At 44.2% G+C, this 11,723-nt stretch overlaps 1 protein-coding gene across 8 annotated transcripts in view; it reads left to right on the forward strand.

Annotated features, from left to right (window-relative positions):
* The window catches only part of HMGN3 (high mobility group nucleosomal binding domain 3), a 30,670-nt gene extending 19,873 nt beyond the window's left edge, over positions 1-10,797 (forward strand). Inside the window, exons 3-7 of one of the 8 annotated variants that reach the window (XM_082474296.1) lie at positions 5,621-5,650; positions 8,336-8,386; positions 9,664-9,777; positions 9,898-9,990; positions 10,318-10,797. In XM_082474296.1, the coding sequence (XP_082330422.1) occupies positions 5,621-5,650; positions 8,336-8,386; positions 9,664-9,777; positions 9,898-9,990; positions 10,318-10,353 (324 nt within the window). In that variant the 3' untranslated portion in view covers positions 10,354-10,797. Of the gene's footprint in view, positions 1-5,620; positions 5,651-8,335; positions 8,387-9,663; positions 9,778-9,897; positions 10,045-10,317 lie in introns of those variants that run through there. The other 7 variants (XM_082474298.1, XM_082474297.1, XM_082474299.1 and 4 more) reach the window with 7 other exon arrangements.
* Positions 10,798-11,723: the final 926 nt, after the last annotated feature.

Consider the following 11,723-nt stretch of genomic DNA (forward strand, 5'->3'; position numbering starts at 1 on the left):
TCAGGAACATTCTTAGGGTTTGGGATAGTTAGAGAATGAGTCACAGAAGCTCTGTATAAAATACAGAAATCTCCAGAAAGCTAGGAAGAGATGCTTGCATTTGACCTTCCGTGGTCAAAGTTCATGACCTATCATGAACTTCTAAAAGGAGATGAGCTAAAAAAGCAGCAAGTGAGATGGTAACTCTGATGACAGCCATTCCCTTTTGCACAGAGCTTTACAGTGTGTGGAAAAACTGCAGCTCCTAATCCTTGAACTTATAAACTAAAAGGGGTCATGGGAGAGACAAAAACAATATCTAGTTACGGATTCTTTGATTGGGTGACTCATACTGTGTTAATAATTCAGAGGTTGTCGTGAGAGCAAAACCCCTACACACGATTTGTACAAGGAAGTTCGTTCTGCCGAATGGAAAATCTTTAACGGAATCTGTAAAGAAATCATTTAAAAGCAAAACAAACAGAACTGCCGATAGCCAAGTCCCCACCATCCATTTACCCAGTCTTCAGTGTCTAACATAGAGTTTGGGAGGTAAAGTTGGTGATCCAAAGTCAACTCACTAAACAAATGCTTAGAACCAACCGAAAAATGTCATCATACCAAAGTTCAAATGCTTGAATTTTCTTGAAAATGGCAAAATACAATTTGTAGGACAGTTGGCTAAGTGTAATACCCCCTTAATGTTTTTAGATTTGGGCACAAAATGCATTTGGGTTTCTCCTTGGGGACTGCTATTTAAGTTGATTTGACAGTCAGAAAACCTAGAAACGATTACACACAGCAGATCTTGGATCGTGAAAATAGCCTTTCCCTCCCTTCCACACTAAAAACCATCAAGCTGGTTAGAATATATGTAAAAGATTTTTGCTTGTACAACTGTCTTATACATATTCTTTTACCCCAGAATTTTTATTACTTATATTTTTACATTATTGCTTCTAATATTTTATCTGATTACATGTATTATCTTATTGCTAACAAAAGTCTTTCCTAGAAAAGACTCTTTTCCTGTCCTTTAAGCCAACACCAGATTAAAACTTGTGATTTGCCTTCAGGACACCAACATAGTTGTTTGAAAAGGGAAAAGGTCAGTTAGTTGGTGGTGCTTTGGGGTAAGAACTGTCTGACCGTATATTGATTGATTTTTTTTCCCCCAGTGAATTGGCTGAATTTTCTAGTTATGTCATGAGTGTGCACAGCCTAGGCTACAGCCAATAGATACCCGTTACAAAGGGGGATCCCCTTATGAAAATCATCTTCCACTCCATGATATTTGAAGGGCATAGTGCAGAGTATAGTATCTGGACGATAAATGACCAAAACAATATGCTACAGTCATTACGCTGGGCAGTTTTCATAGCCCTGTCACCTCCATTGTTTGATCTGATCCTTAAAATAACCCTGGAATGAGGGCAGAGAACCTTTCAGCATTTTCAGAGAGACATTCCAGCCAAAGCAAACAAAAAATGTAGGAAGCACTTGAATGCACCTGGCGGCACAGATTCCACAGTGAACAAAAGGAGCAAAAATCTCTGCCTTCATGGAGCTTCCATTGTAGTAGGGGGATAGAGACAGTAAATAAAAAGTGACTGAAAATTTGCTCTGAAGAAAAAGAAAGCAATGAGAGGGAGTAATTCATGTCAGAGAAGCGCTGTTTTGGTCAACACATAGGAGTTATTATCCCCATTTGATGAGAGCAAACAAGGTTCTCAGAGAAGTACATGATTTTCCTCAGGTGTCACAACTTGTAAATTGCAGAATCAGGAAAGACGTCTGCGTCTTCTGACTCAAAATCCCCTATCCTCAAGCCCCTTTTGGGGTCATCATAAAAATCTGTGGTCATGGGACTTCCCTGGCGTTCCAGTGGTTAAGACTCCGCCCTCCCAATGCAGGGGGCATGGGTTCGATCCCTGGTCGGGGAACTAAGATCCCGCGTGCCACAGGACACGGCCAAAAAAAAAAAAAATCTGATCACCCAGTGCCTTTTCTCTGTCTTCATTCTCCAGCCAAGGCCCTGATACACATCTTGCCCCACTTCCCAGTTTTGCAAAGAAGGGAAATTCTAATTAGCTCTTCATTTGTTTTTGAAAGTTAAAAGCGACTTGACTTGTGGGCTTTGCTTGGAAGTACATGGTGAAGCTAAGAAACATTAAGAAATCTCATAGAAATAAATATGCTTCTGAATTCCAATGAAATGGCCCATATGTTTCAAGCAGTATTCAGCAAAGTCCAGTGATTCTACTTGCATCTAGCTCTCCCAGGGAATTTTGTCATATTGAGATTAGACTTCTATGTTGCTTTTGCAACCAGGACATTAAAATGAAAGACTTCACATCTTTCATAGTAGCATTCACCGTAATTTTCTCCAGCCCGGGGAATTACCAGGTAATCAATAAATGCTTACTGAATAATACCATTGTGCCCAGCACCTGTGTACCACAGTGACAAACCCTCACATTGTCTCTGTAACTTTTAGCGATCTGTCATTCTAAAAACCTTCCTCTTTTCCCTTAGAACTTCTCTTTTGGCCACTTTTCCTGAGGATTCACAGTCAACAAATGGAGAGAAATTCTCTTTTTTTTTTTTAAATTGAAGTATAGTTGATTTACAATATTGTGTTAGTTTCAGGTGTATACAAAGTGATTCGGTTATACACATATATGTATATATCTGTATTCTTTTTTTAAATTCATTTCCATTGTAGTTTATTACAAGATATTGAATATAGTTCCCTGTGCGCTACAGTAAATCCTTGTGGTTTCTCAGGAGAAATTCTTATTATCTTTTTTTTCATAGTAGTTCTGCCCCACAGCCTGAGTCTTAAATGAATACTTTGAATTCTAGTGCTTGAAAGAGGGCAAAAGAGCAGTCTGGTCTATTTTATATCTGGTATATATGGTCCAGTCATTTATAGATTTGAAAGCTTGTGAAAGCTGATGAAACGTTCCAGGAAGGTGTATACACTTGGTGCATAATCAATACTGCTGACTGTGAGCGAAGGTTCGTTTCAGCCTCCCGTGTCTGCAGTGAAAAAAAAATCTCTTAGGATGGTTACTGAAAAGGAACATTTAAGAGAAGTCTCTTTTTTTTTAGCATAGAAAGAAGAGCTGGTAAATTTTAGCAGGAGGTCATAAAATCATTTTACAGTAAAACATGTGGTTTTTAGAGACGGCTTGGTTTAGACAGCCTAGAAAGGCAAACTCTGTTTTTGCATTAATTTCCTAGGCTTTTTATTTTGAAACTCTTATACTGGACCTGAATTATGAAAAGGTAGCGAGTCTTTTGGATCGGAACAGCTTGCAGGCCCTGCAGAGCAGGGCTTGGTTGGAAGTCTCTCTGGAAATCCCGGGGCGGGGTGGGGGGGGGGGGGGGATGGGGACCGGGGTTGGGGGTGGCTCTGACATCCCTCTGCTCTTCAGTGTGTTTGCATCTTCGCCTGGAGAGGGAGGGAGGGGAGCGACAGCCCCAGAGTTGGGGGATTTTTCAGAGGATTTGGCTTCGCTTCAATGAGATCTTATTCAGGACAGCTCGTTGGTGCATAGGGAGGCCCTTATAAGTAATGGTTAACCCGTTGGCCCCTTTTCAGGCTCCAGACTTGATGGTAAGTGAGGAGTGGCCTTGGCATTGCACCCTGCAAGCTCACACTTGCATGTCTGGCGCTTACCAATCCATTTACCTCCACGTTTTACTGAGGGCTCCCGCTACAGAAGTGCAAGAGAAGGGGGTTCTGTGCAGATGGGGTACAGATAGGAGACAGGGGAGGGCAGGCCAACCGGGCACACGCACGGCGACACCAAGTGGGGAGGGATTCAGACAAGACCTGTTCAACCCCCTTTAGCAGAGAGGCCGCCGATTTTCCTCGCAGAGGGCATCTTTCTGAGCACTCTTCTGCCGGCTGCACTTTACTCTTGAGGCAGTGTGGGTGGTTCTTGAGGCCACACAGAAGCGTTAAGCTGAGCTCTGGTTGGTAATTGGAGGATGCTCCTTTGCTCCCACACGCTCAGAAAGCATCCTGAAGAAGCACAGGTTACCCACTTGCTGCCCGGTTTAAGTGATAATGCTGCCTCTTCTTCGGGGATACCCAACACATGCAATTAACCAGCCTGGGAAAGGCACTACAGGATTCGGGTTCTGGTTCCCAGAATGGCTATTGGTTCCAATTATCCCATGATAATCCAGCAGACGCCGTGGTGATTCCCACGGAGCATCTGGTACAAGCCCCACCTCCCACGCTGTGCACCCCTTACCCCTGCAGTGACGTGTCACAGCCAACACGTAGCCTGCACAGTCTCCCCAACTCGGCACGTTCTGCCTGCCAGCCTGAAGTCCGGCTCAGCTTTGCACACGACCCCGAGGTTAAAATTATTCCAGAAGGCTCTGACCCTTCATTTCCTTCTGTAGTTTAAAGAAAGATGACTTTAGCTTCCTCTAGCTATTTTCAGCAAGAAAAGTTATTCTATGTGGAGATGGCAAGAAACATTTCTTTGACTTTGGCCTTGACCAGCTGACCTAGACTGACAAGAGAATTCCATGATTCCTTGCAATCATGACCCAGGCTCCTGCTGACCCCCTTAAAAGATTATTTGAGACATTTAAGCTATTGTAATGAGGCAAAGTCTGCCTAAGGCAGCAAATTAGGGAAAAGCTTGAGTTTATTTTTTTCAGCCAATATTCTTGCATATCCACTGTATGTTAGGTGGTACACTATTCTACTGGAGATAGAGCAGTGAACAAAACAGACAGCAAGTATGGAGTATTTGCTTCTGGAACACTTTTAAAGAAAGGCAGCTGTACTTTTAGAAAGTGAAATCCCTCGGGGAGCCATCTTTTGCTGGTGGGAAGTAGAATATCAATTCTATATGCGTTTTTCTGAAATGCTTAGAACAGTTCTGCTCTTAGAAATTTTCTTTGCCATGTCCTTTGCTGTTAACTTGCACCATCCTTGAAGAAGAAGAGATTTCCTTGAAAAAATACCAACCTCAACCCAGTTCCTCTAAATTTGTAAACTTCTAAATGAAAAGATGAGATTATTAAAAAGATTTTTTACGTCTTTCAACGTGTGCATTTCGTAGATAAATAAATGTGTTTATTTTGTTACAGGTAAAGGAAGTCTTGCTTGTTAACTGCCTAAGATTTGTAGTCATTCTCTTCTCTAACGTAGTAACCAGGGAGGGGACTCCTGCTATTTCAGTTTCTGCATAATTATATGTCTCTTTTAGTATTAATTTATGAGCTTTAGTTCCATTTGTAAGGAACAAGAGTCAGACTGGACTGGTTCTTAAATAGCACCTCAGTGCCCCTGCTGCCAGTTTTATCACAGAAGTTTGGGTCGGAGCCTAGATGTGTCTTCTTTGCCTTTCCTTGTCCACCCCACCCTCTACTGCGAAAGGCCATTTCTTTGAACCGTGAGCCTACACGTCTTTCGGAACACTTCCTCTGGAATATTCCAGTGCCCAGGGCACTTGGGGGTATGTTTGACTGCTCACCTGGGGAGGGTCATGGGACTCATGCATTCTGTTCTTTCAACAAAGTAAGACAGTAAGAATGAATTTTTAAAACTCAACTTGATCGTGTATAATCACCAAAAAATATATTTTTTTTGTTTTCATTTCCTTTGTAGCCCACCAGACGGTCTGCCAGGTTGTCAGCGGTGAGTACTTTGGACCCCGTTGTTGTTAGCTCTTACGAGTACCCGTTCCCTCGGTCCAGAGCAAAGCGGCAGAAGGAAGTTTAAGGTGGTATTTCCCTGGAGCCTTTTTTATTTCCTTTTTAGAAATAACCTGGGTCAGAATTTCTAGCAACTTTTGACTGGTGTTGCCAGCAACTCACTTGATCAGATACGTTGGTGAAAAACAGTGGGCAGCCCGGTTGGCAAGCATACAAAGCCCAGGAAGCTGTTTGATGTCACTGGATCCCTGAGATGAAGAACTACGTTAGCAAAGTCCTAGCCTCCCATTCTATACCTGATCTGCCAAAGGAGTCAAGAATTCCAATTCTCCCTCCATGACTCATACCTTAGTGAGGACGTTCTGAAAGTTTTCTGAATCCATAGGCTGTAGCCTCACTTCAGAACCAGAGAATCTGAAAAAGTAACGATTTCCACTCTGCCACCTGGGGTCTCCCTCTGTGGGCCAGGCCCAGGGAAAGGACAAGGGTTACGATCATTAAAGCTGGGACCGGCTGGTGTGAGCAAGCCTTGGCCGGGAGTGTGCCTCGGCCCTCCTCACCACGCCGTGCTCCTGGCTGGCTCCAGAGCTCCTCCCTGCCGCCCTGCTCATGCACCAGCACTGCTTCTGCCAAGCCAGGGCGGCCTGGCTCTCTGGTGGAGGACTTGGGTTACTTTATGTGCACTGCCCGCTGAGACGCAGAGGGAAAGGCATTGACCTCTTGGCTGATGGCACGTATCCCGATATTAGATAGCCCTGGAGCTGCAAGCTACTGTGACCTTCAGTGAAGCATGGATTTCCTCCTCAGCCCACACCTGGTGCCTGGCACGGTGTAGGGAATCCAAGCTGAAATGGATATTGGAAACTTGCTTCTGAATTTTAAAAAAATACTAGTTTCTGGCTTTCCTTCTCAATATATTTTTGCTAAACTTGTCAGATTCTGCCAAAACCCCTCAAAGGTGGTATGCTTGTCCGGTGGTATAATTTTCACTGTGGTTGAGAAGTTAAGTTTTAACTCTTTTGTAGATTTCACTGTAGATTATACTGAAAGCCATTGTATTCCATGGATATCGAGCCTTTCAAGGGGGTAGATCATGTAAGTCAAAAGCCAAGATTTAACATAAGGCCTTTCCTGAGCACCAGGGACCAGCAGTATAATAGCTTCCACTGACGTCGTTGCCCGTGGTGCTGAGGCAGAGCCTCCTTGGAAGCCAGTGGGATTATAGACTACAAAGCCTCATCATTTCCTGCCCCATCAAAACACGAATGCTGAGTTTGGGGGAAAGGTCTGTCTTAACAGAAAATAATATGAAAGGACATTATTTGCTCTAAATTGAGAAAACAAGGGCATGTTAATATGCTATATCAAAGCCCAAAATAAAAATTTTTTAATCCTGAAAATTTAGGAGCCATGCAAGCTGATAGACGTGGGGAGCAAAGTACAAATTTACAGTGGTCAGAAGGTGAAGGAAAATAGTCCCTACTTTTCAAGCTCCACTTTCTTTTTTTATTTGAGAGGTCGTGTGCAATGGTCAATCTTCCAGAACTGAACCGACTACAATTTCAGTTTATGCCCTTGATGGAAAGGGCCAGGTTCTGTATGATCCTGAACATCTGGAGGTGTTGAGGAGGAACATGTGTTTTTTCTCCACGGGGTGGTTGGGAGCGGGGGGCAGAGAGGGACTCTGGGCAGTGTTTTCTATTTAAAAACCATTCTCCCTGGTGCCAGGAAAGAAGTATAATTTTTTCCTAACTCAACGAGAGAAATATTTGCCCTAAGATAGCTGTAGAAAACCACAGCTTTACACTTCCGCAGTTATCTCCATGTGCCCATCTCAGACCCCTAGGAAGCAGCCGGGCTGAAGCCCTGTGTGAAGGGGCCTGGGGACACGGGACAGAGGGGCAGTGCTCCCTGGACCGGGGAGAGCCACACGCGGCAAGAGAAAAAGAGTCGCCCGGTGGGCTCTTTGGCTAATAGGGTCTGTGAAAGATCTTGAACTTCGGGAGCTAACAGTGGACATTGTATCATTGTAATTGTGTTCTTACTAACAAGCTCTAGGGACAAATGAGCCCAGGGTCTGGATGGGCAGGAGATTCTCCTGACCTTGAGCTGGCCTTGGAAGAGGAAAGTAGGGAGAAGCTCAGGCTTCAACAAGCGCTTGAAACCTGCATCAGAGACGGGAGGATTTGGAACTGGCTTTGGAACACTTCACGGGCAGCTCTCTTATTCCCGATGGGCTTTTTTGCCTGTGATGGTGCTAGGATTTCTAGACTGTTCGGAAGGCCGGTGTGACTGAATTCACTGAGTCATCTGGCCAAGGGCCTGAGTCGTTCCTCTTGCTGCTGTGTTGTGATAAAAGGAAGTACAGAGACACGGGACACAGAAGCTTAAATCTGTTCCCAGAGAGCTGTTCTGGCCCGGGGAATAGTGAGTTGGCTTTCAGATCTCACCTGCCATTCACTTGAGAACCCAGGATGAAAATAGTTATGAAATGCGGAGGTCTTTTTTGCTGCTACCTGATGCTGAAAATAGGACGACATTTTTTTTTTTTTTTTTGAAATGAACGTCATAGTCAAAATGGACTGTCTCTGGCAGTCTTGTTGCTGTTCCTTTTGGGGCTGAGGGTTGTCTTTTTTCAGTATTTGTATAACTTAATTTATCTTTGCAGAAACCTGCTCCCCCAAAACCTGAACCTAAACCAAGAAAAACATCTGCTAAGGTAAGAGGTGCTCCCCCGCCCCGCTTTGGCTTTTTCAGCAGTGAATAAATTATAATCCCATATCCCAGAGTCATCCAAGGCGCGATCACATTTTATGATCCAGGCTCAATGTACGGACTGGAAAACTTCCCCCAGCTACAGACAGGCTTTCTCCCAAGGCAGAGAGCACAACTTTATGTTTCCCCGGGAGTGTGTTTTCCGTTTGGTCCGTAAAGCGAAGGAGGTCAGAGCGTGTTGGTGTGAGAAGCCTCATGTCCAAGGCGGGGTTTGGTAGCTGCCTCGTGAACACGCCGTTCAGATGGGGCTCAGAAGGGGTGAGCCCGGGCCCGGGCGACACTGCTGCCAACAGCTGGAGGCGTGGGGAGGGGCTTCTGACTTCACGTAACTGATCTGAGGAGGTCAGTCGGAGGACTGATAATAATCCTGTAATAATCAATACTAGCAAATAATTAATACCGGCAAACAGTTACATGGTGCTTATCCTATGCATAGATCCTCACATCAGCCCTACTGAGGTAGGTACACGTATCCCGTTTGGCAGATGAGGAAACCGCGGCACAGGATTATTAAGAAATTTACCCCCAAATGGCTTTTCTGTACCCTGCCCTTCAGAACATCGTCCCTTGCTGTGAATTTTTTGAAACGATGTGTATCATGGTGTGAGTAGGCAGTTGGGAAGCGGAACTCATTTCTGTGGCTTGGTTATTTTTATTTTTTTACTTTTTGGCCGCGCCGCGCAGCTTGTGGGATCTTAGTTCCCCGACCAGGGATCGAACCCGTGTCCCCCTGCAGTGGAAGCGCAGAGTCTTAACCACTAGACCTCCAGGGAAATCCCAGCTTGGTCTTAAAATCAGGAATTTTTCTTCCTCTGGGCCTTCCTTTTAAGCGCTTTCTCAGCTTTCTTGTCACTTAAGCCCCAGGTCCCCACGCGCATTGTTTCTCCTGCTGGGTCTGCCCTGGCTTCACCACGTCCCCCTGCTGCTACTTCCCCACGGCAGAGCCACTTCTCGCTTTAGCAAGAGACGGTGCTCACCAAAGACACACACGAGGGGAAATCAAAGTCCAGTGGATTTTCTAAGCTGCCTGTTACATGTTCATGGAGCCTCAGTGTAACTCACTCAAAGCTCAGCGGAGCTGGGTTTCCACTTTCCCCTAAAAGCCACCACATTGGCCTTGCTTGTGTTTCCCCCTGTGTTCGGACGGAGGCTGGCTGAGCTTACACAACGTCACACCGTGTCTGACACACTCTGTTTCCCTGTGCTTTGATCCCCTGTTAGAAAGAACTGGCAACAAAGGTTAACAAAGGTGCGAAAGGGAAGAAGGAGGAAAAGCAAGAAGCTGGAAAGGAAGGTACTGCACCATCTGAAAATGGTGACGCTAAAGCTGAAGAGGTACTTTCCCTAAATACCTCCCGCTGATTGAATCAGTGTCTTGAAAGCAATTGCTCGATCCTTCAGCTGGCGACCGCACGTTCATAATGTCTCTCTTTATTGCCTGTAATATTATTGCAGATCCACATCTCTCGCTCAACTGTTAATGTCTCAGCCTCCAGAGGTACCCCACCCAGCACACTGTCAGTAAAGGGGCAGATTGAAACAGTGAGAGTTAAGGGTACAGTAGAAAATTCCGCACGTTTGCAGTGACTAGCATCAGATAGTAGTGTGGTGTTCTTTTTATCGTGAACCGAGGGAGCTCACAGGTAAAGCTTCCGCGGTCGTTTGCAAAGCAGAAAGCAATAAAGGCAGCCAAGTGTTTGTGTCCTATATTCCTGCCTTGTCTGTTTTACACCCAGAGTTGAAGTCGGTTTTGCAGTAGAGCTGCTAAAAAACAGATGTTCCAAAGTGTGTGTGTTGGTGGGGTGGACTCTTCTTTGGCTTATAGTAGTTTTAATAGTAACTCTATCTTTTTTGTCTTCCGTTCTTTTTTCACAGGCACAGAAAACTGAATCTGTAAAGGAGGGAGAATGAATTGTCATGAAAATTGGGGTTGATTTTATGTACCTCTTGGGACAACTTTTAAAAGCTATTTTTACCGAGTATTTTGTAAATGCTAATTTTTTAGGACTCTGCTAGTTGGCATACAAAAATATATAAGGATGGACATTTTACCTTCTCATAGTCATGCTTTTTGGAAATTCCCGTCATCCTTGAGTAAAATAAATACCAATTTAATATTGGAAGCTGTCTGTAAAATTGATTCAGCATTCCATGCACTTGCTTTAAAAATTTAGTCCTGTGCATACTGTGGTGTTTTCACTGTGCGTATTTGAATTTTTTCATGCAGTTTTTCTAGAGCAATAATCAGTGGTGCTTTTGTACCTAGGTTTTATGTGATTTTAATGAAACATGCATAGTTGTGGCCACCTGCTGACTATTTGTGGTTTAAAATAAAAGGTTTTCCTGCCTGCAAAATACCTGCCTCTTAGTAGTGTCTTTGCTAAATTTAGGCAGTGTTTCACTTTATTGTTGCAGAAGATGTAAAGAATTTCTACAGTCTGTTCTGTGATGGTCTCTCTAATAAGTCACATAGGATTGTTTCTTAATTTTCTGCGCTTTAAAAATGTTATTTTAATAAAATCATCTATGAGTGCCAGCGTAGAAGAATTACGTCTAATATCCTTTATACCAGAAGTGGCCCGCAATGGTCACCATATAATAAAACTTAATACAACACTATTTTATTGAAGTGCTTATAAATAGGATAGCGTTCTGCTAAACCAGACCAGTGAAAAGCCATAAACTTGGACTCATCCTTGAAAATGTCCCCACCTTCAAAATAATACTAAGTTACACATTCGTATTAAAATATTTTCCCATTGGTTGAGGACTTCACAGTTTTGAAAGCACTTTACCCATGTGACCACATTTCAGCCTTGTGTCAACATAGGAAAGGACTTGGCCTAGGTATTGTCAGAAAGAAATAGGAGAGTATGTGACTTACTTCAGGCCCACAGGAAAGAGAAAAATCGGGACTTGCATCTGGTCTTGTGAATAGTGTTCCTTACGTCTGTTTGGGCTTCTATCACACAATACTGCAGACTGGGCATCTTATAAACAGCAGAAATTTCTTGCTCACGGTTCTGGAGGCTGGGAGTCTGAGATCAGGTGTCAGCAGAGTCAGGTGAGGGCCCGCTTCAGGCCTCAGACTTCTCCCTGTGTCCTCACGTCGGGGAAGGGGCTGGGGATCTCTCTCTTTTATAAGAGCACTCATGCCATTCATGTGGCTCCAGCCTCATGACTTAAGCTCTTCCCAGAGGCCTCACCTCCTGCTACCGTCGTCTTTGGGAGTTAGGAGGATTTGAACATACGAACGCTGGGAGGACACACACATTCAGGCC

The sequence above is a fragment of the Balaenoptera physalus genome, assembly GCF_965194825.1.
Source record: "Balaenoptera physalus genome assembly, chromosome: 9".
Classification (NCBI taxonomy): domain Eukaryota; kingdom Metazoa; phylum Chordata; class Mammalia; order Artiodactyla; family Balaenopteridae; genus Balaenoptera; species Balaenoptera physalus.